At 39.6% G+C, this 25,937-nt stretch overlaps 11 protein-coding genes across 11 annotated transcripts; 7 read left to right on the top strand and 4 right to left on the bottom strand.

The window, feature by feature from the left end:
- Positions 1-66: 66 nt before the first annotated feature.
- On the bottom strand, positions 67-1,259 carry BDF20DRAFT_824531 (Zinc/iron permease; the record flags this gene model as incomplete). Its single annotated transcript, XM_053077902.1, has 3 exons — positions 67-632; positions 735-995; positions 1,094-1,259. 3 exons carry the CDS (start codon positions 1,257-1,259, stop codon positions 67-69), a joined length of 993 nt encoding a protein of 330 aa, XP_052933314.1.
- Positions 1,260-1,838: 579 nt separating this feature from the next.
- Positions 1,839-3,196, top strand: BDF20DRAFT_885061 (SWIB/MDM2 domain-containing protein). The gene is made up of 3 exons (XM_053081909.1): positions 1,839-1,975; positions 2,099-2,442; positions 2,521-3,196. Exons 1-3 carry the CDS (start codon positions 1,945-1,947, stop codon positions 2,767-2,769), a joined length of 624 nt encoding a protein of 207 aa, XP_052933313.1. The 5' UTR covers positions 1,839-1,944; the 3' UTR covers positions 2,770-3,196.
- Positions 3,141-4,400, top strand: BDF20DRAFT_885059 (uncharacterized protein). Its single transcript, XM_053081908.1, has 2 exons — positions 3,141-3,322; positions 3,411-4,400. Exons 1-2 carry the CDS (start codon positions 3,179-3,181, stop codon positions 4,104-4,106), a joined length of 840 nt encoding a protein of 279 aa, XP_052933312.1. The 5' UTR covers positions 3,141-3,178; the 3' UTR covers positions 4,107-4,400.
- BDF20DRAFT_961541 (translation protein) lies at positions 4,401-5,842 on the bottom strand. Its single transcript, XM_053084950.1, has 4 exons — positions 5,415-5,842; positions 5,035-5,288; positions 4,840-4,951; positions 4,401-4,728 (listed from the first exon to the last, which is right to left on the bottom strand). The coding sequence occupies exons 1-4, from the start codon at positions 5,697-5,699 to the stop codon at positions 4,492-4,494; spliced, it is 888 nt and encodes a 295-aa protein (XP_052933311.1). The 5' UTR covers positions 5,700-5,842; the 3' UTR covers positions 4,401-4,491.
- Positions 5,843-6,804: 962 nt separating this feature from the next.
- Positions 6,805-10,917, top strand: BDF20DRAFT_961538 (fungal-specific transcription factor domain-containing protein). Its single transcript, XM_053084949.1, has 6 exons — positions 6,805-7,312; positions 7,615-8,513; positions 8,608-8,780; positions 8,853-9,834; positions 9,886-10,294; positions 10,517-10,917. The coding sequence occupies exons 1-6, from the start codon at positions 7,193-7,195 to the stop codon at positions 10,676-10,678; spliced, it is 2,745 nt and encodes a 914-aa protein (XP_052933310.1). The 5' UTR covers positions 6,805-7,192; the 3' UTR covers positions 10,679-10,917.
- A 1,613-nt stretch (positions 10,918-12,530) lies between these two features.
- Positions 12,531-12,908, top strand: BDF20DRAFT_824886 (uncharacterized protein; the record flags this gene model as incomplete). The annotated part of the gene is made up of 1 exon (XM_053077928.1): positions 12,531-12,908. One exon carries the CDS (start codon positions 12,531-12,533, stop codon positions 12,906-12,908), a length of 378 nt encoding a protein of 125 aa, XP_052933309.1.
- Positions 12,909-13,685: 777 nt separating this feature from the next.
- On the top strand, positions 13,686-14,617 carry BDF20DRAFT_885038 (uncharacterized protein). The gene is made up of 2 exons (XM_053081907.1): positions 13,686-13,809; positions 13,873-14,617. Exons 1-2 carry the CDS (start codon positions 13,719-13,721, stop codon positions 14,490-14,492), a joined length of 711 nt encoding a protein of 236 aa, XP_052933308.1. The 5' UTR covers positions 13,686-13,718; the 3' UTR covers positions 14,493-14,617.
- A 7-nt stretch (positions 14,618-14,624) lies between these two features.
- BDF20DRAFT_885037 (uncharacterized protein) lies at positions 14,625-16,779 on the bottom strand. The gene has a single exon (XM_053081906.1). The coding sequence runs from the start codon at positions 16,755-16,757 to the stop codon at positions 14,751-14,753; it is 2,007 nt and encodes a 668-aa protein (XP_052933307.1). The 5' UTR covers positions 16,758-16,779; the 3' UTR covers positions 14,625-14,750.
- Positions 16,780-16,894: 115 nt separating this feature from the next.
- BDF20DRAFT_685190 (mitochondrial carrier domain-containing protein) lies at positions 16,895-17,962 on the bottom strand. The gene is made up of 2 exons (XM_053076028.1): positions 17,873-17,962; positions 16,895-17,797 (listed from the first exon to the last, which is right to left on the bottom strand). Exon 2 carries the CDS (start codon positions 17,792-17,794, stop codon positions 17,033-17,035), a length of 762 nt encoding a protein of 253 aa, XP_052933306.1. The 5' UTR covers positions 17,795-17,797; positions 17,873-17,962; the 3' UTR covers positions 16,895-17,032.
- A 2,007-nt stretch (positions 17,963-19,969) lies between these two features.
- Positions 19,970-22,420, top strand: BDF20DRAFT_825453 (6-phosphofructokinase; the record flags this gene model as incomplete). Its single annotated transcript, XM_053077980.1, has 3 exons — positions 19,970-20,105; positions 20,168-20,229; positions 20,294-22,420. 3 exons carry the CDS (start codon positions 19,970-19,972, stop codon positions 22,418-22,420), a joined length of 2,325 nt encoding a protein of 774 aa, XP_052933305.1.
- A 533-nt stretch (positions 22,421-22,953) lies between these two features.
- Positions 22,954-25,296, top strand: BDF20DRAFT_885028 (major facilitator superfamily domain-containing protein). Its single transcript, XM_053081905.1, has 8 exons — positions 22,954-23,097; positions 23,248-23,289; positions 23,365-23,458; positions 23,524-23,672; positions 23,739-24,294; positions 24,384-24,788; positions 24,861-24,918; positions 24,999-25,296. The coding sequence occupies exons 1-8, from the start codon at positions 23,029-23,031 to the stop codon at positions 25,189-25,191; spliced, it is 1,566 nt and encodes a 521-aa protein (XP_052933304.1). The 5' UTR covers positions 22,954-23,028; the 3' UTR covers positions 25,192-25,296.
- Positions 25,297-25,937: the final 641 nt, after the last annotated feature.

Genomic DNA, 25,937 nt, shown 5'->3' with positions numbered 1-25,937 from the left:
GAGACAAGTGGGGCACTTTTTATTATAATCTACAATACACATACAATAGATGCTTTTATTTTCTCTCTAGGCGGGGATATCATTCCAAGCAATAAGAAACATCAAGCCCAAACCAATAAACATCGCCACAAATTCGGCAAAGGCTTGCTTTTTATCTTTCTTTGCATTGCCTGTGATGGCCAACAATTCAGGGATCACACCCACCGTGGCAATGTACAAAAATCCACCGGCTGCAAAAGGAATCACCAAATCACTGCACGTCACATCGGTGCCCATCAAGCCCACCGCAGGCATCGTGGCATCCAGCAGTTTGTTCGAGAGAGCCTCTTCTTCGATCAAAATGCCGATCAAGGTGCCCAAGAAAGCACCCACCGCCGTGGTGAATTGGGCCATCATGGCCTTTTGCTTGCTGAAACCGGATTGGACCAAAATAGCATAATCACCGACTTCGTGCGGAATTTCGTGAAAGAAAACGGCCACCGCGGTCGTTGCCCCCACCGCGGGTGAGGCGTAGAACGACGCTGCCATAGCGAGACCATCGGTCATGTTGTGTGTAAAGTCTGCCAATAAGTTGAGGTAAGCGCTGAGCTTGATGCCGTTGTTGTTGTTGTTGTTGTTGTTGTTGTTGTTCGCTGACGCCTTTTCGCCCTGGACGACTTGTTTCTCACTGGTCTTTTTGCGTTGGCGCACTTCCACACGACGATGCGATGATGCGGAGGAAGAGGTCGTCGTACCGGCGGCGGCTGTGATAGGATCGGTGTGTGTGTGCTCGTGCGTCTCGGCAGGAAGGGGGTGATGATGGTGATGACCGCTGCCACCGTTGATAACGCGCATCATTTTATCCATAAAAAAGAAAAAGAATAACCCAACAAAGATACCAGTCCCTATGAGAACGTTCTTTTGATTGTCCACCACCACCACAGCATTTTCCTCTGTAGGTTCTCCTAAAAAGGCATGAGGCAATAAATGAAGAAAAACGTCGCCAAGCAACCCGCCTGTAAAAGAAGAGGTCAATTGGGAGAAAGAGACTGAGTTTGAGTGCTACTTGCCCGATCCTCTCGAAAATAGATGTCTGCCTTTTTTCATCTCTTACCGACGGCAAAGCTGACCAGCACATTCAAAGCGCCTGTGTCAATGTCAGGAGGAACAAAGTATAAAAGCAGGTTGGGAAAGATGGATATATAGGCAGTTGCCAGTAGAGAGTTTGTCATGGCATTTCCAGGAAATAGAAATGCAAATGCTGCTGCTTGAAACGACATTGTAGTTTCTTGTCCCCTGTTCTACAGCGATGGGAGGAGCGTTCTTTGCAAGAAAAAGGAAACAAAGAAAAGCAAAAAACGTGTACTATTGTTACGTAGGAATCATCTCACCGGACTGTCAAACCAATGATATTGGGGGAGGGGTGTGTTTGAGGGCGGGGACGATCTTCTTTCAACACTGACGAAATAGTGTATGTCCCGAGGCGCATTTGAAAATGTATGTTTCCCCCCACTCGAAAAGAGAGTTTTTTTGCTATGGAGGGTGAAGCGGAAAACGAACAGGCAAATGGCTGCTCGGTCATTGCTTTTGTCTTGCACCCAATGCTTATCTACAAAATCTTATCAGATTTAATATTCAGTCACTCGTGGTCGCAAGAATGGGAAGAAGTGGACAATGGGGTTCTGGTTCGTTAGGCAAGGAAAGGCAGCCGTAGTGAATACCCCCAGGCTCTCTTTTCTGTGAAGAAACTATCCATGAATTTTATGAAGGAAAAGGTACGGCCTATTTTGTTGGAAGGGGGGCCATTCAATGGAATTTCTTTTCCCAAAACACGACTCTGTTTGAGGGGGGAGCGAGACTTTTTTTTTTTTTTTTTTTGAAGTGCGTTTCTCTCATATAAAATTAAGCGCTCAAGTCATCTCGCGATCGACTCCATCTTTTAACAAACTATTGTGTTTTTTAATAATGGCGGAACAATATAGAGCAGATATTGAAGGTAATTATTGTTTTAGCAAACTGTTTTTCTTGCAGATTAAGAGATAACCGATGGGGGGTAGGATAAAGTCAGTTGAATGCCTGCCATCTCGTTCTTAAACCCGCCTAACAAAATGCTACGTAGAGATTTTAAGACAATCGGATCTTTCCACTGTTACGACCAAAAAAATTCGTAAAGCTCTTGAGGCGAAAAGAGCCACCAGCTTAGACTCTATAAAAAAAGAGATAAACGGCGTCATTGAATCAGTATTTTTAACTTTCCAAGAAAAGCAAAGTAAGGTGCAACAAGAAGCCTATTCTCCTCCAGTCGTGCAAAAAGACAGGATTCCAAAGACAACGCAGTCAGCCATCAAGAAACCCACTACTCCCAGAAAGAAAAAGACAGAGAAGGAACCAGTAAAACGAAGTCCAAAATGGCCCATCTTCAAAGTACTTCCACCACTACTTTATGTTGTTAGCGTTGATTATGTAAGATAGGCTCAACCCTTCGTCCGTCTTGAGAGTAAAAAAGCGCAACTGAAGCTGACTTTTTTTATCTATTTCCAGTGTACGAGGCCCCAAGCTGTTAAAAAGATATGGGCCTACATCAAACAACGTGGATTACAAAGCGAGACGAATAAGAAAATTATCAACTGTGATGCCAATTTGAAGGAATTATTTGGAGGCAATGACCAGGTCGATGCATTTGGTATGAACAAATTTATCGGTCAATACCTTGACAAGATACCAAAAGAAGAACAAGAAAAGCAAAGACAACTTATACAGGAAAGGGATGAACAGGAAGAACAACCTTAACCGCCACTGTAGTATCATCGGAAGTGGGCTAATCTTTTTATCCTTCGTTTTACACGTACAAAAATATTCCCCCCCGCATACACATCACTCACTCATCAATAAAGGGGCGCACTATTAGGGCTTATACCCACTTTTTTTTTTTTCTTTTTCAACTGACAAAGTGCCATTCTCACGGGGGATCGCCTTAGGAATACAATATAGATTTACCTGATGTGACTGACATGGGTTTACATGGAAATAGATGGCTTACTTGTTTAGCCTATCCAACGCATAGTCAGCTATGGTTGCTGTATTACCCGCCAATCCAAGCATTCAATTGATGGATATGTTCAATTTTCTATTCTTTTTTTCTTTCTTTCTTTCTTTCTTTTTCAATTCAATTTAATTAATTCCAACAATCCAACTGTCTATGACTTTTGAAAAGAACACTCTTCCAACCTATGATCAATTACCCATTGACCCCAAGTACCCTCCACATACAGCCTGGGGTTTATGGGGTGAGGATGATAACTATGGTACCTTGAATCTTTTAACCGAAGAGAGGGTTCAAAAGGTAAACGTCATAAAATACGCGAAAAGGTGAGCAGGAACCATGTTAATGAAAGAGACTTGGCTCTTCTGTTGAAATGACTACAAAAAAGGCTGCTCAATGCATCCGTCGGGGAGCTGTTTTCCCTTTGAATTGGAAGCTCGAAAGTCCCAAGCCAGCTTTGTTTGGTCGATACGAGGTACAGCATGAGTATAAATCCCTCGATCCAAACGGTCTCGTTTATGACGACTGCTATCATAACTTTAACACACAATCCTCTACTCAATGGGACGGTCTTCGCCATATGGCTCATCTTCCTGCAGGTCAATTTTACAATGGCATTCGACCTGAACAAGTAGTAGTGGCTAGGGGGGGCAACTCAGAATCGAATGGACGTTTGGCTATCCATCACATGGCCCGTCGCGGTATAGCAGGCCGTGCTGTCCTTCTTGATTATGGTCGTTGGGCAGCAGAGCATAATACTTTGTATGATCCATTTGACAGATATGAAATTACTGTAGATGAACTGGACCAAGTAGCTAAAGCGCAAGGAGTCACATTTGAAATAGGCGACATCCTGCTCGTACGAACAGGCTGGATGAAAATGTACGAGGAACTGGGTGAGAAGGTGACAGAAAGGATCAAGGATTTGGAGCATCCTTCGTGTGCAGGCGTAAAAGCCTGTGAAGAGACTTTTCGATGGGTTTGGGATCACCATTTTGCAGCCGTGGCTTCGGACAATTTTCCTTTTGAAGCATTCCCGCCTACAGACTGGGCAACCTCCTGCCGTAAGTATATATATACATAGAAGGCAACACACGTGCACCATGCTATCGTTGGGAATGATTAGAAAAACTAATTTTGCATGAGATGCGTTACAGATTCCTACTTTCTGGGTGGGTTCGGTATGCCTATTGGTGAGATGTTTGATCTGGAAAAGTTGGCTGAGGATTCAGCAAAGGATAAGGTTTACACGTACTTTTTCACCAGTGCTCCTTTGAACAAGGAAGATGGCGTCGCTTCACCTCCTAATGCGCTATGTATCAAATAATGTGTCTTATCTGTGTAAAAAATTGTGTATTAGTGTTTTGTTCCAAAGAGAGAATAAAAATATACAAGGCTTCTTTTTTATTTTTTGTACGTTTTCTTATGATGACGGAATCATTTTATATTACAATTAAAAAAAGTAGTTTCTATTGAACAGTGGGGAAGGGTGGCGGGATAGCTTCTTTAGGAAACAACTTCTCACCACGTAATTTCACTGCATCCTTCACCTTTACAAATTGATCGTCAAACCCTGGGACAGCTCCCTTAACAAAGAGTAAGTTCAATTCAGGGTCCACTTTCACAACCTTTAAATTTTGCACTGTAACGTTTTCTCCACCCAGTCTACCAGCCATCTTTTTACCCTTGAAGACTTTACTTGGCCACTGTAGAGTAAAGAAGAATCATTAGAGGTTAAACATGATATTTTTTTTGAGAAATCGACATCCCATTAAAGTAGAAAGATGACAAAAAACCCCCCCCCCATTAAAAATTACCTTACGCTGGCCAGTAGAACCAGCTGAACGATGTGTCAAGGAAGTACCATGGGAAGCAGGTTGACCTTTAAAGTTCCATCTTTTCATAACACCAGCAAAACCTTTACCAATTCTACAGGACACATGTTAGCAAACTGTGATTGATTCTCTCGTTATTCTTATACAAATATTTCATTTCAAATCAGAAAACTTTACGAAGGTGCTGTGACATCCACATATTGTCCGGTGACAAAATGCTCTGCTTTCAATTCTGTGCCAATGGGGAGGATAGCATCCTTTGTCACTCGAAATTCAAATAGTTTTTGACGTAACCCCACGCCTAATGATTTGAAGTGTTCTATGAGTGGTTTAGGTGCGTTCTTTTCTTTCCTAGGTGTACATCCCACTTGCAAAGCAGTATATCCATGTTTATCTTCTGTTCGAACATCTGTAACCACAACATCTTGCAACTAGGGAGAAACGTCATAGCAAAGAAAAAAAAATCAATCAATATTATTGCAGCTTAAACTGTTATGCTTTCTGTTATTTGCCATGTTCCTGTTGGAGGAGATGAATCAAGTTGAACTGTACTCTACCTGTAAAATAGTAACAGGTAAACGAGCACCCGATTCGTCCCATATTGAGGTCATTCCTTTCTTACGAGCAATGACACCTGTACGAATAGAATGGACTGTCCATTGCGATGAGGAAGTTGGAGCAGCAGGGGTTCTCATCTCTGTTTGAGCAGCTTCAGAAGCAGCACAATGTTGATTGGTGTGGAAAGTGGCAGCTATCACAGTTTTCATGGGGCTGAGACCCCCTGCTGAAAGTGGTTGCTTTGAATAGGCTAGTGCTGATTTTGTGAATAAACTGAGGGACATGGATTCGTATAACTGTTTGAAAAGAAAGGGAAATTAAACAGATTTATGTGGGCAGCAACAGCAGCCAGCAAAGAAAAAACTCAGGTCCTGGATTGTATGGGGTAAAAAGTCAGCGTTGTGCCCGCAAGGTCACCACTGCTGTCAAAAAAAAAAAAAAAAAAAAAAAAAAAAAATAATAAAAAAAAATTGACTTGCAGCTTTGCCGACCGGTTGCAATGTAATCACCGATTTCTTCTTGATACTGTCTCTGTATGAATAAGGTAGTGGCTTATCATTAGAATCGACCTTTATGTAAACAGCATGAATTAACAATGCGTTTTTTTCTTCCTTTTAACCCGTTTTTTTCAACTGCGATTGTATAATGGGCTATTGAGAACCTAGATCATCCATAAAATTTAATTAAATCTGATTCAGACGGATTGCCTATTTTCAATGCCCTCACATGTTGTTGTAAAATCCGTGAACTAACAATAAATCGATTCCCTATTGTAAGCATGGTCCGTACTATTAGTAACATTGTCTAATTTAGGTGATGGAATCGTTGTCTTTCTTCCGATCGTTTAACTCAGCATAATGTAAAGCTTTTTGACAAGCAATTCTGGTCTACAATTTTCATGGTAGAATAATGATTTCATACTCAAACACGAGTCGATTCTAAATGAGATGGCCGTTATCCGAGATAGAGACGCCGGTGACCCGATTGTGTGTGTTTCTAGAAAGAAAGTAGGGAGTGGTGTGGGCATTATTCGCGAAAGATTTTAGAAGCTCATGGGTATCAACTACATGATAACTGTCTTCAAAATCAGCTCAGGGCATTGTAAGAAAAATAAATTAAATCAAGAAACATCTTCATGCCTTCCCAAAAAGAAGGCCCTTCATCAATAGATCGATAACGTACACAGTAACATACAAAGAGGAAGGGTTTTTTTAACGTATGATTTATCCAGTCGAGTCAAACATTTGGATAAAACAGGGCCTACAATTATTACAATATAATTAAGAAAACGTGCTGATTTTAAACATAACTCAGCTTGGAAGGGAAACTTGCCTGAAACCGACAAGAGCCATCAAGAGACATAAAGAAAAAAAAAAAAAAAAAAAAAAAGTTGTGTGTTGCCTCCTTTTTGTTCACTTTTTCTTTCAGCTTCATCCCAACTATATACCCTTCTTTTCATACCAGTACTTACGCAACCAAAAGTACATACAAAAAACTTTAAATTTTACATTACTTGGCTCCCGTCAGTATTGTTAAACGTATATTTTAGTGGAATTCTTGTATATCTGTAACTTATTTATGTATCATTAGCTATCCTTTTCATTTTTTATCACATTGTCGTTTTCGATACAGCCAATAAGCCTAAAAAAAAAAAATTATCAGTCCCAAAAAAAGCAATTGAGCCGCAGAAAATATAAATCTACCAAGAAATACGAACAAACGCAGTAGAAAATTAGGTCACCAGTATATCGTGAACAAAAGGGAAAACAATGCTAGAATGGAAGACTCAGTACCATCCACACCAGAATTATCGGAACGTAAGAGCCGACTATCTTCTAACAGTGGAGTCAAAAGAAACAAAGTAAGTCGTGCATGTGATGAATGTCGCAAAAGAAAGGTAATGTCGAAAAAAAAAAAAACTTTTTTTTTTTTTTCACAAAATTATCATTCCTCCTTTTTGTTGTACCTTGATTTTTTTTTTTTCTTTTTCGTTGTTCCTTAAAAAAATGGATCGCTCCAATATGTCTTTTATGCTTGAAGTTGGGCTTTTGACAGTTTCCAACTCGTCAAGTTTCACCTGAACCATTTTGTTTTATTGCTATTTTTGTTACCTCAGCTCTTTTGCCCCCCCCCCTCCCCGGAACTCCTAAAATTGTATAGCTAATGTTGATTTTGACTTTTGATCACATACAACAACAGGTACGTTGTGATGGTGCACAACCTTGTTCAAGATGCCAAAAATCTTCAACAGAATGTATATTCTCAAACGTGACACCCAAAAGAGGACCTCCCAAGAAATACCTCGAACCATTTGAAACAAGATTGAAAACCATCGACAGCGTATTACAAGTGTTGGAGTCATCATATCAGCATCCATTAAATAAAACTTTGTCAGACTATTCAGCTGAAGGTATGACAGAAAATATAGATAGGAACAGTAGCAGTAACAGTAATCCAACCATTGAAACTGTTGACATACTGGATGTGACAGCCATTGGTCATTCTTTGTATACACCTGATCTTCCAGCTCGTATAGATCGAATCGAACCTATTTACAAAAACTCAAATCTCAATTCGGAACCACCGCCGCCTTCAATGGATCCAACAGTTTCGAACGCATTACGAGTAGACTTGATCCAGGCTTATTTCGAGCATATACATCCTTCTATTCCTTTCGTGAATCGAACACTTTTCAACCGATACCAACAGCCTTCTCTGTTGTTGAATGCCATGTACGCAGTAGCGTCAAAATTCACTCCATCCCTTCAACAGCATCAGCAGCCAACTGTTGCTGACAAAGACCCACCAGGCTGGTCATTTTACAAAACGGCTCTCAGCCTCATCGACTTATACGCAGATGTACCACGACTATCCACCATCCAAGCATTCCTTTTGCTTGTCAAATATCAAGAATACCTTCACCGCCCAGGATTTTTCTGGAGAACAAAACTTTTTTTGCGGCTGGCTATCAAAATGTCAAATGATCTTGGTCTCCCCAAGGAGGCACCTCGAGAGACACAACCTACCGCAGGAGATCAGGAATTAGAAACTCGAAGGAGAACATTCTGGGCCGTGTATGCCTATGATGTATTGATGAGGTGAATAAAGAACTCACTGGAACAGTTTTTGACAAAGAAGATTGTATATAATCTAATACGCAAGGTATCCTTTTCCCCCCCCCCTTTCTGATAGTGCTGAGCTTGGGTTACAAATGAAGTTTTCGGAAGAACAGTGCACTGTGAATCTCCCAAGTCCATTTTCTGACGACTCTAATGCTGATGTCGATATAACCAATAAGTTTTATTTACTTTCAAAAACGGTACAGACAATGGCGATTGTGTTGCGGTTTATGCGCTCTAAATACAGTCAATGTACCAAAACCGAGAGTGACGACGACAACGACAACAACAACAACAACAATCATGTAAGCCATGAAGACAATGACAGCAGACATGACGAAGAAATGCAAAGGAAATTCACTATCATAGAAAGCACTCTCTCGGAATTGGGAGCTAGTATACCATCAATAGATGAAAATGACCTACAATTGTCTTTCATTCATTTAATATACCATTTAACCATTATTCTCTTGTACAGAACTTACGCCCTGAATGATGACGTTCAAAAGCAGCTCTGTGAGCCGTACATGTCTCATTGTGTCTCCTCTTCCTTTTACATTGCAAATATGGTAGACCGTCTAGTGAAAACTGTTGGGATCGCTTCCTTTTACAAAGTCATACGAGGCCACCAGCAGATTATTTATTGCTTATCTGCAGCTATAACTATTCAGCGTGCATTGGTGACTACAACAACCAGCTACCAAAGTTTTTCGGCAGAGTTTATACAAGAGATGTATCGAAAAACCTCCTCTTTGATACAGTTATTGATAAAGAACTCACCTTCAACGGAGGTGGAAAGCTCAACAACTACTCACCAGCCATCGATGACTCTGAACAGTCAGTACCGATCTGATATACATCTCAACTCGCCGTCGAATACCTCGTCCACACGTTCCTCACCATTGATCATGGCGTCGGCGCTCAACTCACCACACAGTCCCAATATTCCGGCACCTTCCATCAGGAAAAGACATTCGCGCTCTTCTTTACATTTTCCCTCCACATCATCGGATATGTCCTATTTGGTGCAGTCCAGTGCTTCTTTCAGTGCTGAAGCATCACCCACCATAGGAGTCGTAGGGACGGTGAATCAGCAAAGATCTACAAACAGGACACTCTATGCCAATAATCGCCTTTCAGCACCTTCATTAGGGTCCCTTTATCAACAATCACCGTACTTTTACCAGCAGCAAATGCAGCAGCAGCAGCAGCAGCAACAACAGACGCAGCAAATGCAGCAACAAGTGCAACAACGGCAGATGACAAGCTACTCTCAACCGAGTTCTCCTACTGCTACTCCGTTTCAGCAACATCACCAAGCCGGTCATCATCACTTGGATTACGGTGGTAGAAGCAATGGCAGTAATACCGGTAACAAAGCGAGCAATAGGAATTCATGGACGGCTGCTCCTCGACGTACAACATCGCTTTCCCGGAAAAGGGCTGGAAGTTTGAGGCGAAGTGCTTCTTCCATTGGAGAATTCATCGTTCCTTCACAGCAAAGATCCATCAATCGAAACAGTGCGCCTGGTCAACCGTACACAAACTTACGCAAACTCACATTGACAAGTAATACACCGCCTGATCTTTTTGATCTATTTCCAAATGCTGCTGCTGCTGCTGCTCCCTCTCCAAATAATAACGCTATTCCTCCTTCGAACACAATTCAACAACAACAACAACAACAACAACAACAACACCATACGCTTGCTCCGTCCATTCCACCTTCTACAGCTCCATCGTCACCGTCGCCCAACACTGTTCTCCAATCTACACCTGTACGTAGTAGCAGTTTACATGCCATGGCCGTACGGAATTATAATCGATTTTCAGCTCCTACCATGATGCATGGTAGTGGCGGCGGCGTAGGCAATAGTAGTAACAATAATACCCAACCATTTATGATACCAATGTCAATTATGCAACAACAACAACAACAACAACAACAACAACAGCCAGCCCTGCAATACTATCCACAACAGCAATATCCAGTGATGATGATCGATTCCTCTTCTTTTCCTATGGACCCTGCTATACCTGACTCGCCTAATGAATCAATGATGGGGCTTTTAATGACTCCTTGGGAGTTTTCATCACTTCCGGATTCACAAACGCAACAACGACATCATCAGCAGCAACATTAGCCATAAAATCGGAGGGCATTTTACTCTCATTCTATTTTGATTTGTCATGCATACCTTTATATATGAAATTATCTCTCGCATCTCTTTGTATAGTTAAAAAGAACCCCTTGTTGTATCTAAATTTAATTTATAGGAATAAAATTATGAGTATCAAGTAAGACTAATATAAAACAAATATCATAGACGCCCTTTTGTCTCCTTCATTCTTTTCGATACATAAAAAAGATGCAGATCGCTTCGGATTCTAATTTTCTTAAAAAAACTACCACATTGCTCAAGAGGTTTGAGTTGGTCACGGAAGACCAGGGACTTGGAGATTCTACAAGTAAAAAGAAGCTTTTTTTTTAAAAAAAAAAAAAAAAAAAAAAAAAAAAAAAAGTAAATAGTGATAATGTTGGAGTATATGCATATAAATTATCAAACAGGAAGTATCATAGAGCTGGTAAATACAAAGTGTTTATTTGATCTTTTGAAAAGCAAGGCATTCCTACTTTTAAATTGCTTCCGTCAAATGCCCAGTCAATTATTACCCAAATCCTACGCTTTATGCCTTTTTCTCCTTGGTTACTTAAAGGCAAGTAGGATATCCTAATCAAAATCAAGACTGTACAATAGCGTTGTCAGTAAATAAAGCCCACGGTAATCATTAGGGTTTATCTGCTGTTCGTTCAAGTAGTTGAAAAGTACGTTGATTTTGTCGGATTCTGGCAAAGCCTCAAGGTAACTTTTCATTCCTTGAGGCAGGTGTTTCTTTTCACGCTCTGTTGCTGCATTTATTTCTTGTCATTCTTGTTTTGTGAGCCATTTTGACTAATGGTCATCTTCAATATTAAGCACCAACGAGTTTACCCGGCTAATACCAAGTCATGTTTATTATCAAAGATAAAAGCCTTTTTCGTGTTTTCTGTGCTTACTGTAAATAGTTGGGATTCTCGCAAAAGTATCTCATCACTTTGTCTAAGCCAACGATGTTATAACAATTGAAATAAGGGAGCCTATGAGGCTCCAAAAAGTGAAGGTTGATGGTAGTAAGACGAGAAGGAAGCCTGCAGCAAAGTAATATGCCCAAGGGAACCGTTACTGGCCATTACATGAGATTCGTTTCTAAAGCATTGGATGAAATGGATAAGTTTCCTGATATGACCAATTTCTATATTTCAATAGATAATGCACCAGTCCACACTTCGCACGAGATAACAAGTATGATAGAAGCTAGAGGCTATAGGACAATGTATCTTCCTCCATACTCTCCAGAACTCAACCCAATTGAAAGCTTTTTGGTCAATCCTCAAAGGTGCAGTTAAACGAGGTATTGACGTGTTTGGTGAGATAACATCTACAATACTCGAGTACGTACAACCAGGTAAAGAATACAGTTTACCACGGTCTATCTATACTGCATCTGATATAGGTTAAGTACCAGTATATAACAAGATAGAGGATTGAGGTATAAGGAATGACATGTGAAGCATCTGAACCTGGAATTAATGATTAGCATACGCGTCCCAATAAATCTCGATCAGCAATGAATCTTTCTTCTCCTTCTTCTTCTTCTTTTAATTCATTTGAAGAATAGTAAAGACACTAAAGTTTATAGTCATCAACTTATAACCGCTATCAATTTCCAATGATAAGCAAATACCTCAGTTACATCGTGCACTACATAAAAAGAAGAAGCGAGAAACGAAAGGAGCTTTCTTCTCTTAGTTGCTTTACTACATGACCACAATAGACAAAGTTGAACGCAGTGCTCGTAAAGTGTACATTTCCACACATACAATATTTATCTTACTAAACTTTTAATTTTAATGATTTACAGTGCCTAGATGAATGTGGCAACAATAATACCGTAATGTTCTCTGACTTTATAGTAGCTGCATCTGATGAGATAATAGAAACACGCTCCACTGACTCCATGATATTACTCAAAAACTCATGGACAAATTGGGTTTCAATTGTGGATAAAGGAATGAACATAAGTATCGACTACAGGTATGATAACTGGCACATCTTCGACAAGCGTCTACGGGTAGAAAAATTGCTAACTATTACTTCTACACCCTCAGCAGATGAAAGCATATCTACACCATCATCAGCAAAGGATACTATATCAAACAAATCAAGTCAACGCTTGGCATTCCGCTTTCGAACAACGATAAGATTCAAATCATTGGGATCATATGATTGGTTGGAGAACAGGCAGACTGGTTTACATACAGAGCGTTCGTAAGGACTTATTTGCAGGTGTGGTGTTCATCCTGTGAGAGATGGTATGGCTCCCAGGATAGTATGTGAGAGAGTTCGAGAAGTAGGCGTTTCAACAATTGCTGGTATACCACAGAATTGAACGAGCATTGGAGCTCCTCATATTGATACTAAAGGCGGCAAGCAAAAACGTGACTCGAAATGTTGCGTTTAAGTGAATTTATGGTTTCCTTTGTACAAAGGTCAACACACTGCTCGAAGACTGTATGGTAAACAGATGAAAATTTCAACTATTCTGTAATGTTTAATCAATAGGTTTATTGTTACACGTATAAGCTTAAATAGTATGAAGTAGAAAATTCCATTTCTTACGCTGCTTTTTAGAAAACCCAACAAAGAATTTGTGACGGATAAAACTATGCTTGTCTTCGTCTACTGCCAAAACACCGAAGCCTCAGCTTCTGTAAGCGATAACAATTTGCCTTGCGATAAATTGTTATAGCTGTAAGTTTTTTTGCCTTTAATAGTTTATCTAAGGTGCAAATACACAAATTCTCTGCTAGAACAATGGCTTTTGGATAATGTCCGTTTCACACTTTTTTTTTAAATGAAGCTAAAAAACACGCGGATAAACATATTTTGCAGCCCGTGCGTTTTTTGACAGGAAATGCAGAAAATGTACAGCTTTTAAAACAAATTCACCCAATAAAATCATGTCCTATGAAGCGATATATAAAGTCAATAAAACTGTCAAGATTTTACTTTTATTTTATTTTCTTCTAAACTCTTTCTATATCTTGGCAAAAAAAAAAAAATAATAATAATAATTTTCAATATGAAGCTTACGGGACTTATTGCTGTTGCCACTTTCATTGCTGGTGCTGTCGCACAAACTAACTTCGATCTGTCTACACTTAATGGCACATGTAGGTTTTATTGTTTAAAGCGAAAGCAAATAATCAAGAAGAAAGGCTAACAACCTTAATTAGGGCACGCTGTTGGATTACAAATCGGATTGTATAAGAAGATGTTTGCGGTTACAAAGATTTATGGCGTCGACGTTAACTGTCCAAGAATTTTGATTGCTGGTCACTCCACTAACGCATCCTACATCGAGCCTGCTGTACAGATCGGAATACATAATAATACCAGCTCGTCAGTCGAGAAATACGATGTGAGTGCCAGCGGTGTTGCTACGCTTGCTAATGTCAGTGATCCCACGACTGCCAGCTTCAGCGCTCAACTCTCCATCCCCTCTGCTGCCAAGGGTAAGATTGCCAATCATGTTCATATGCTTGATGCTGCTTTCTCCGGTGGTAGTGCGGAAAATCCTCTCCCTCATGGTCCTGATTATCAAGCTACTGTGAACATCAGGCTTGTTTCTTCAAAAAATGACGGTAATAATGATGCTATGCTGCTTTCACTGTCAGATATTAGTAAAACTCAACAACAACAACAACAACAACAACAATTGGTGCGTCGTGACAGAAGATATCAAGCCCTGCTTGTCAAAGATAGGAACACTTTAGACGAACAAAGCCTTAATACCATTACCACCAATCACCCTGAAGCTTCAGGTCTAGTATTAGTCAACATGTGTTCTCAATAATTGAAAATTGACATCTAGAACTAGAATTAAGTATGTTGTCCAACTACTGCAAGTCTTTTGCGCATTCAATATCCAAATGTAAATTGTATCTCTGTAGTTTTTTTTTTTTTTTTTTTCTTCCTTTTGCTTTTTCCTGATGTAATAAAGATGCAATTGCTACTAAATTTTTTTTTATTGCAAGGATCAGCTTTGCTCAGTGTTATAAAGTTGGTTAAGGTATACAGATTATAAGCTTATACAAGCTGAATGGAATGGGGATCATCTGAAAGATCTATTGGGATTTCCATCTATTTGAATACTTTCCACCTTAGCACAACGCAATTTTACATAACCAAAGAGTAAATCCATCTTCAGCAGATTATTCACTTTCAGTCTATTCACGTTATAAACACTATCGTGTTCATTCAGTGCACTACTATTACTACGCCTTTTTTCCATATCTGCAAAGTAAGAGCTTATTGTTGCTGCTTCGTAAGGATCCAGTTGTTCTAACTTGGGTATACTGGAATGATTTAGATATCGTATATGCTGATACCATCGCTGCCATTTCTCGGTTCGAATAGATATGAGTCGCAGATAGTTCGATAATGCTGGATAAAAGAGTGTAGCAGAAGGACAGTCGAGTCGAACATTGTCGATCCCTACAAAATTGAAAGAGTGGCAGGGCATAGCAATGTCTATCACGCATTGCTGTTCATTGAGCTGGCATATACATTTACTTTTAGACAGTAGAAGGTAATTTATTGCTGGGCATTTTTGCGCCAAGTACGTAAAATCTTCAGACCGAAAAGCAATGAATGTTAAGCGAAGGGACCGTAACTTATAGTGTTGCATCTGTTTACGTTTGGTACGATTAATGTCAGTACTAACAGTAACGAGCGTTCCCCATTGCAGACTGAGCTCTTCAAGTTTCGAGCAGCTTTCAAGGATATTATGCAAGTCGTATTCTGTATGGTACGAATCACTCTTTAATTCTAATACTGTCAATCTTTCGAAAAATTTCAATTGCTCCAGAATGCGATCTATTTTTACACCGAATCTCCATTGATCAATTTCTAACGTTGTTAAAAACTCTTTGCCATACTTAACAGCTACCATCAATTGTGAAAAGCTCTGCATCTGATTATTTTTGTGCTTTAGAGGCTGCATTTCCTTTACATAACATGATTGTTGTAGTTGTAGGAGAAACGAAGAATTTAGCCAATTATCCAATAGTGTACAGGATAAAATGATGGTTTTTAGATATTTCGATTTGTCGAGGAGGTATAGAAATGAGGACTTTTCCAGGTTATGGTATGTTTCACTTTCAAAACTGTTATTCACCCGTACATTTTTTAAGTGAGATGTTTCCATTATCGATATAGTTAGCTCACGCAAATTAGGGTACTTGTGTGCAATGTAGATCAGCCATTCATGTGAGGACGCCGACGTGTTCAAAACGAAAGTGTGGATATTAAGGGCAGCAATGCTGGCACGCGATTGCTTTAACAATGCCTGTTCATTACTCTCGCTAACTTTTGCGTCAATACAGCCTTGAATCTTTAGTACCCGTAGCTTGGACAGAAGACTGTGTATACATTCAAGATGCTCGATTGCCAAAGTAGGTTTTCTAAGTGTTAAGTCTTGTCCCTTGGGGCTCAATTCTTCATCCTCTTTCCCTAAAATGAGCTCTTCAAGATTGGGTACAAAGGATAAAACTGTGTTGAGTAAACAATGTTGTGACAATAGCTCGCTTAACAAAGTGCCCTCAATCGTTAAACTAGTGAGTCCTTCACCAAGACACAGTAAAAAAGGCAGTTTTTCCGTTTTATAAATGCTAGGTAGCCGTTTTAGTCGCCTCAAGTTCCTCAAATTACTATGGAAATTGAATGATGACCATTCTGCTGAGCCTAGGTCTAGCGCTTCTAGGTTAGGACAAAGCGAAGAAAGCTGTTCTGCAAAAGAATGAGGGATAATGATCTTTTCCTCAAATAGGCCAAGAACGCAAGTATGACGGTCTTTACAGAAATAAAGCTCCTTCACAATGTGTCCAATGTGTGTTTCATCATCTGCCGTTTGCTGTCGTCGAGCTGCTGATTGTTTTATTGCTTTGATAAATTTATCAAATTGTTTGGAGTTATGAATTGTAACGGAACTGTAAAATGCATATTTGAATACATTATTCCATTTCTGACAAGTAGTTAGACATTGCTGTATATCTTGGAGAGATAAACAAGTTACTAATTGTAACAGGATCTCGGTAGGAATATTATCTATATTCGTCATATCGTCAGAGAGTGAGATTAGAAGAAAAGGGAGCAAAGTGAAAAAGGCAGGTCTTTGCTTCTTTTTAACTTTTTTGCATGAATAATGTGACGTTCTGAATCAGATTCATGGTTTTTGCCCGAGAAACGGCTCTACCACTTAGCATGTTATAGGGATAACGATATAATACAAAAAGTCTAATCGAGATTTATGTGAACAAATGCGAACTAATAGTTGGTAATTTTAAATTATATATACATACAAAAGGTTAATAAATGGGTATTTTCTTACAATAACTATCCGAAATGACGAGAAAGAAGCTCATAAGTAAGGAAAATAATGGCAGAGGTGGGTGCACTACGAGCGACAGTAATGCCACAGCCTCTGTAAAAAGCCTTGATGCCTCCTCCGCGATATATTTCTTTTGCAGTCTGAACAAAAGAGCGTTGTGATGAACCCTTGGATGACAATAATTGCTCATCTGTTTGCATTTGAGATTTGATAACATCAATAGGGAATAAAGATGCATTGTACGCCATACCACCGAGAGCACCACCTAGCATCAATTCAGGCGCTGAGAGTTCATCTTTGGTTACTTTACGCCCCAATTTCTGCTCATGGTATTTAATGAATTGTGTGCATGTATACTCATAAGCACCAAACCAGAAAGCACCACCACCTGCTTCTCGAAGTAGTGTAGCTAAAAAGCCCCGGTAAAACCCACTGACTCCATGTGTTTGAGCTACATGACGGATAACGTGGAATGGTCCGCTGAATTTTATAGCCTGCGTTGCTGCCATACTCACAAGTTGTACTTGTAGTTTACATTTGATCAATTCGACTGGCGTTAGTACGAAGGATGCAATACCACCCGATGCTGCACCAGCAAAAACAAGCTGCGAAAGCGATAACGGGGGTAATTTGTCCTCTGGAACATTTTTATATCTGTCTCGTTCACTAGGTGTTGCTGAGTAATGACGGATTAATCGTTGTACTTGACGATATCCTACAAATAATGCTGCGTTTTCAACCATAGAGCCTACAAGTGGTGATGACATTCCCTAAAAAAGTTCGTTTATCAGTAATCTTTATCGATCAATATGACAGTATTTAACTTCCTCCCGTAACATACTTACAGAATAAAGGCTACGTATCCCTTCCTGGCGAATAGTAGAAACAAAACAATCCCATGGACCATTAAAATAAGGTCGGTCAAAGGGTTGTGTCTGCAGTCGAACTTTGACAGTATCGAACGGAAACTCTACAAATTTGCCAACTATGCCTGCCACCTTCAGATGAAATAGGAAAAATGGACCGAATCAACAATTTTGCAGATCAAAATAATATGACAAACCATCTATTGTCTTTTTTACCGAACCAAATATTAAATCATTGATTTGATGACGCAGACTGAACCCTTCATTATTCTGTAATAGCGGTTGTGCAGCTAGGTTATTCTCTGTTTTCTCTAACAGAGTTGAGGTCGCTTGTACTTGTTGGGCATCCATGGTTCTATTAGAAGTGGCCGCTAACAGGCAGAGAGAGAAAAGAAAGAAAGGGGAAAATAACCCAAAAGGGAAACCTTCCTTCTCTGACTCATTTTAACACATTAAAAGAAGAGAGTGGGGGGGTAAAAACTCCGCCGTTAATTTCTCTTTCTGCAGTTGCTTTTATCGCCACTATTCTCCACACGTTTATACCAATGAGGAATAATATCGAGCAAATCTTCAACATTATAATGATAGTAGCGCAACTAATCAGTAGCGATAGGCCGGTGGACGTGTTCTTGCTTAGCGCTTTAAATGGTTAGCATTCTATGTCGATTATACAGTTCCGATCAATTGTAGCACAACACGCTTGTGAATTCTGAGTGATATTGATCTACTGCATAATGAGCCACTATCCTCTTTTTTTTCAATTGATGAGTATGGCTAAACTCTATCGTTAGGAGGCCAAGCTGTCAAAATTTTTTGGAATCCAGGTCAAAATCTTTATCCTACCCTGCAATTTTGGACCTCCGTCTTCAGCTGTATCATACTTCCTTTTGAACATTCGCTTTCGCTATCGTTGACTTATGTAGGAAAGATAAATCGTCTATTGCTAAAGAATGGCGCGCGGAATGGAGCAAACGCTGTATGTTCGTGTTGTCACACTTGAGTATCCCTGATAGAATGGCAACGGGAACATCCTTCTCGTCACTTTTTTTTTTTATTGAAACTCATTGACGATTTTGCAGATGCTGTTTTTGAGTTTACAAAGCTTTGCCCGTAACAATTTCATTAAAAAAAGCCAGAACTTCATCGCCAAGCATTATGCTGCTTACTTATACATTAGAATTGATGCCATAACTCGGATAACAGTGTCCGTTAATGCAAAAAACGCACTGACGTAGTGGTACACATAATCGGAAGGCCCGAAGAGTGTGCAATGTTAGCAAAAGTCACGTTGAAAAAAATCATGTAAAACCTTTCCCAAATAACCGAAACACCAAAATGACGTGAGCAAGCTTTTACAGTATTGTTTCTTTCTTTCCCTCTTTTTTGCTTATTGTCGAGAAAAAAATCTTTAAAGGTATTGCAGTTATTGTTATACAGAAATAAAGTATAGTATAACGCTTCATATTGTCTCTAACGTTGGGTTCGACTATCAAACAGCATGGTTAAAGGTGCTTCTCATATCGTTTATACAGCAAGTTCCGAGGAGCTCTTGAAGCAATCAGTCGCTTTTTATAAGGCTTTTGGATTTAAGCCTTTCAAAAACTCTAAAAAAGAAACAGAAGCAAAGGATGTTTGGTTGAGACTAAATTCTAGTGAACATTCTATGACAACAGATGTCAATATTCGCCTAGTCTTGAACGCTGCCGCCAAGCCTCGCGAAAAACCCAACGATAAGGAAGATTGGGCATTAAATGAAACAGCCTTGGCTTTATCTGTTTTTGATATTGCAGTAAGTTATCTCCAAAGGATGTTAGACTTCAACTTAAACAGATCGGAACAGTATAATGAGATGGTTTCATGTCTGTATTCTAGGCTGTCAAGGCTCAACTAGACACCTTGAATTGCCCTTATCAAGATAGATCTATAAAATCTTTCAGTGGCACATTTGAGCTCATTGAAATTTACGCACTCGACCCTTTGAATAATACAGTCATTTTCACAAACAAACCAGCATTCCCCAATGTTCTTGATACACCACTTACTGGACCTGGCTCGATTGAGGAGGCTAGTCAGCGAATGGGCAAATGTAAGAAAATTGGTATTTTGACGTCTGGCGGTGATGCACCTGGTATGAACGCCTGTGTTCGTGCTGTTGTACGTTATGGTATCTCCAAGGGTTGTGAAGTCTTTGCTGTTTACGAGGGTTATCAAGGTAAAAATTCATTGTACGAGTTTATAGGGCCCCGTAAATGATAAATTTACCGCATAATTTAGGTCTTGTCGACAATGGTATCAAGAAGATGGAATGGAAGGATGTTCGTGGTTTTCTCAGCATTGTAAGTTGAACAAAGTAAGGAAATCTGTTAGATAAGGTAATGATAAGCTGACATTGATTATTAGGGTGGTACAAACATTGGTACTGCTAGATGTATGGCTTTCAAAAAACGCGAGGGTAGACTCCAAGGTGCCTACCATTTAATTAAAAGCGGTGTCGATGCACTCATTGTCTGCGGTGGTGATGGTTCTTTGACTGGCGCAGATCTTTTCCGTTCAGAATGGAATAGCTTAAACGAAGAATTATTGAAGACTGGTAAAATTACTCAAGAAGAATCCGATGCCTATAAGCATTTGAATATTGTTGGTTTGGTTGGATCTATTGACAATGATATGTCTTCCACTGATATTACCATCGGCGCTGTCACCTCGCTTCACCGTATCTGTGAGGCTGTTGACTCCATTAGCACCACTGCTTTATCTCATTCTCGTGCTTTTGTTGTCGAAGTCATGGGCCGCCATTGCGGTTGGCTCGCCCTTGCCGCTGGTATTGCAACTGGTGCTGATTTCGTTTTCCTTCCTGAACGTCCACCCAATGAAAACTGGGGAGATGCCTTATGTGCCGTTGCACATCGTCACCGTCAACTCGGAAAACGTAAGACTGTTGTCATTGTTGCTGAAGGTGCCATAGACAGCAACTTGAAACCTATTAGGCCTGACGATATCAAAAATATTCTTTCTGAGCGTCTTGGTCTTGATACACGTGTCACAACACTCGGTCATACTCAGCGTGGTGGCTCTCCTGCCGCTTTTGACCGTATTTTAGCTACCATTCAAAGTGTAGAAGCTGTAGATGCTGTTTTGAATTCTACCCCTGAAACACCTTCTCCTTTGATTGGTATGAACAACAATAAGGTTACAACTGGTCCTCTCATGAAAGCGGTCGAGTTGACTCATGAAGTTGCTGACTCAATTGCTAAGAAGGACTTTGCACGCGCTATGGAACTTCGTGATCCACAATTTGCTGATGAATACGAGGCTTACACTGCATCAACCATCATGGATGATAGTACGATGTCCATTCCTCAATATCGTCGCTTGAACGTTGGTATTATTCACGTTGGTGCACCAGCTGGTGGTATGAATGCTGCTACTCGCACAGCTGTTCGTTATTGTCTTAATCGTGGCCATAAGCCTTTTGGTATTTATAACGGTTTCCCGGGTTTGGCTCGTGGCAATATTGAAGAGCTTACTTGGATCGGTGTAGATGGCTGGACACACAGAGGCGGTTCTGAACTAGGTACCAACCGTGCCGTTCCCGGTGAAAATACTGATATGGGTACAATCGCTTATCAAATTCAACAGCACAATATTCAAGCCCTCATGATCGTGGGTGGTTTTGAAGCTTTCTCTTCCGTTATCAACCTTGAGGCTGCTCGTAAGCAATATCCAGCACTTCACATCCCTATTGCATTGATTCCTGCTACTGTATCCAATAATGTGCCTGGTACAGACTTTTCTCTTGGTTCCGATACAGCTTTGAATGCTATTGTAGAATCATGCGACGCTATTGTGCAATCTGCTCGTTCTTCTCGTCGTCGTGTCTTTATTGTTGAAGTCCAAGGCGGCCGCTCCGGTTATCTCGCCGTTGAAGCTGGTTTAGCCAGTGGTGCCAGCACAATTTATATTCCTGAAGAAGGTGTCAATCTTGCTCGTCTTCAATCCGATTCTCGTCACTTAATGGCTATGTATATGGATGATGCTGCTGATAAATCAGAAGGAAGAATTATTTTGCGTAATGAGACTGTCAGCAAGACTTACACCACTGACGTTATCTCCGACATCTTGAAGGATGAAGGTCATGCTCTATTTGATTCTCGTACAGCTGTTTTGGGTCACATTCAACAAGGTGTTAACCCTAGCCCAATGGATCGTATCAGAGCCACACGTCTTGCTAAATGTTCTATTGACTTCTTTGAAAAACACACCTCATATGCACTTGATCAAGCATATCGCAGCAAGAGCCCTGCTCCCATTGAACTTACTAATGCTACGGAATCTGCTGTAGTCGTCGGTCTCTCCGGTAATTGTGTCACTTATCGTCCAGTGACTGAATTAATTGCTGTCACAGATATGAAGAACAGAAAGCCTTTGGATGCTTGGTGGATGGTTCACCGTCCTCTTGTTGATCTTTTGTCTGGACGTGGTTTGTTCACTCCTGAAGCTCAAGCAACATTGAGCCGCGACATCTAAATAACCTATTCCTCTTTTTTTTCAATTTTTCCGCTTCTGTTCGATTTTTCTTCTTGTAAATCGCATCTCTCAAACCGTACATCATTATTAAAAAGCATTATATCATTCCACAAGATCCATTTGCAATATCATTGTAGAGAAACAGCTGTTGTGTAACATGTGTATTCTAAACATTTGATTACTGAAATTTACAATGCCCAATGTTTATCAATCAATAGTCGAATCAATCTTAGCTTTAGTTTTAAAAGGAATATGGCATAGCCTGATTTGTGTATTCAAAAGCTTATTTAGCTGCTCATGCTTACTCATTGGCAGACTTTAGACGGAGTCCATGGATAGTTAACGTTGCAATGCGGAGGATTACCTTTTTTTTGCTTCCCCACATTAATAACATGACTAGCGTCTCTGAAACCATTAGATCATCACGAACTTTTTAGCTTTGTCAAGTTGCCTTTTTTGCAAGTTATTCGTAGAATGGGGAGAAATTTGTCCCGATCTGTTCGAAGTTTCACCATCAAAAATCAGAACGATTCAATTTTCTTTTTCTCTTACATTTTCAATGAAAGAGAAGTGAAGAATTTGAGAATTACATATTATTTTTAATATACATGTCACATAAAATAGAAAAACCATTGCCTATGAGGCAAATTGCTATCATTGCTGTTTGCCGTTTCGCTGTGAGTTACTCAAGCTGCTTTATTTTATTTTTTTTTGGTTGTTGATGCAGATCGCTGAAGAGATCTGCTTTCAGTGATGTTGAAAACTACTCTTCGATTTCTGTAATATAATTCCATTTAACCTTTTTTCTGTCTTCTACAAAATTTTAGGAGCCAATCTGCTTTACTGTTATTTTCCCTTTCGTTGTGCAGGTACGACGTGAAAGAGAAAAAAAGTGAGGCATGCGTTTTTGAACGTCACTAACAGATTCACTGTGGTTCATATAGATGGTTAGAGACTTTCATATTGCAGAAGAGCAAAATGTGGGCTATTATGTAGGTCTTATTACGTCTTGCTTTGCTCTTACGCAGCTCTTAACAGGTAACGTGCTGATCGTCGTCGATACTATAAGCTGAAGAGCTGCTAAAAGAAATTTGAATTTTAAGGTATACATTGGGGAATGTTATCCGATCGAATTGGTAGAAGACCTGTCATTTTACAAGGTTTGATTGGAACAATTACAAGTATCTTATTGTTTGGTTTATCCAAATCATTCGTCTGGGCGCTTTTATCGCGTAGTCTGTGTGGTTTACTTGTAAGTTTATAGTAGGATCACACGTACTTTTCAAAAGTATATTTTGATATTGATCGATCACAAAAGAATGGTAACGTAGGCGTGCTTAAAAGTATGGTATCAGAATTGACAATGGATTATTCTGCACACCAAAGAGCCCGCGTTTTTTCGATTCTACCGCTAATGTATGGTCTTGGCTCTATCATCGGTCCTATGCTGGGAGGCTTCTTGTCTCATCCTGTTACGAACTTTCCGAACGTCTTCAGCCAACTTGGTGCTGTTACTGATTTTTTAACTGAATACCCTTATTTCCTACCGTGCTTTATATCAGCTTTTATCTGTTTGCTGGGACTTATATTTGGCTTTTTCTTTTTGGAAGAAACACATGTTGTTCAAGAGAAAAAATCAAATAGCAACGATGAAGAAGAAGCTTTATTAAATACCTCGACATCAAAGAATGATCAACAATATGCTACTTTCAAGACGAACTCGACAACTGGATCTGTTCAAGTCAAGCACTCACCAACACCTACAATTCATAATGAAGTCGCTCCTCCTACATTGAGGGAATCTCTTACGCCGTCTGTGTTAGCAATTTGCATTACATATGGTTTCTTTGCACTTCAAGCGGTTTTCATGGATGGTAAATAATTTATGCATTTATGATGGTTTATCGTTTGGTTCAGATATTCAAACCCTTTACTTTTTTTTCTCTTGTGGTATGATTTATAGAACTATTTCCATTGTTTACAGCTAGTAGTCGATCGCATGGTGGTCTGGGATTCTCTCCAAACGAAATAGGCATGGCATTGAGTTATGCCGGCGTAGTAACCATCATTGGTCAAATCTTTGTTCTGCCTAGTTTAACAAAAAGATATTCATTACTGCGCATATTCCAAGTTGTGCTGGCTACGATGATATTCCTGTACATGTCACAAGGTCTCATTCGCGTTCTTTACTACGTACCAGATCTACATGGTCAGCAGAATACTAAGTTTTGGGTTTGGGTCGGCTTAATCGTCAACTTGACCATTAAGACAATCGGACATACCATTTGCTTCACAAGTTGTACCATTTTGGTTAATAATGCATGCCCGAGAGTTGATGCTTTGGGTGCAGTCAATGGTTTCTCTCAATGTAAGCATTGAAGTAGTTACTCATTTCTATCAAGAATTACCTCTTTAAAAGCTGACAATATTTATTTATTAGGTTGTGCAAGTGCTATGCGATCAGTTGGGCCGGCTATTTGCGGCACAGTTTGGGCAGCGTAAGTTGGACCTCTAAAATGTTATGCATAAGCGTTCTTCTGTATAAATGTCTCTCACACTGCATTATTTCATACAACAGGTCTTTATCCGCTACCTTTTTCCCATTCCAACTACGAGTTAACATTACCTTTTTCGTACTTGCTTTGATTGGTACAATAACCTATATTTTAAGTAAGCGACTAAATCCTGACAATTATGAGACGGCTCATGCTCGCGAAGAAGTTGTGCATGTTCACGAAAATGCAGAAGCAGAGAATGAAAGTAGCAATTAAAATCTAGAAATTACAGAACTTTAGATATGCTCTGTATAAATGTAACGATATCCTAATTCTTATTCATACTAAACTAATAAAAAGGTCTTATTGAATATTGCAACAATACAATCTGAGAGTAGAAAGCGATGCAGACTCTAAGCATCGTTGTATTCATTGGCTATGTAAAGGATCTCCACTCTATAGAACCATTAAGTATAAGTAAATTTGATTATATGCAACTATTGCCGTATACTTGTAGTTATTTCTTACACGAGCACCTACTTAATGATAGGCTGACATTTGAGCATATGTAATAAATGAGGTGGAAGAAAATAAAAAGGATGAATGGCAATTCTAACGTTTCATGATATTCGTGAAGACTTTGCTGAGTGTTCAATAAGGTTGATCCTAATTTTGAAGGCTTTCTATTTGCGCAAGCCTTTATCTATTAACTTTCGATTGGGATAGAACGCCGTTCTGAAACCATAGTAAACAAATAATCCGTCTTAGTAAGAACATGTACGGATAGATAGACCATGATATCATACGAGATTTGAGGCCTTAAATGAATGTCAGTCTCTACGCCCTTGATCATTTTAAATGTGAAAGCGTACTTTTGTTCCGCCGTTTCAATTGATCCTGTATAAAATAATATTTTGTCGTCGACCCTATGCGAGATCAACTTTCATCAAGATAAGAAATGTATGAATACCTAAATGAATGAATAAGGAAGACCCTTCAAAAATTAAAGCTAATTCACTAAG

Source organism: Mycotypha africana, assembly GCF_025528875.1.
Source record: "Mycotypha africana strain NRRL 2978 chromosome Unknown BDF20scaffold_9, whole genome shotgun sequence".
Taxonomy (NCBI): Eukaryota; Fungi; Mucoromycota; class Mucoromycetes; order Mucorales; family Mycotyphaceae; genus Mycotypha; species Mycotypha africana.
The sequence above is the reverse complement of the archived record's forward strand: the minus strand, read 5'-3'. Positions and strand labels throughout refer to the sequence as shown.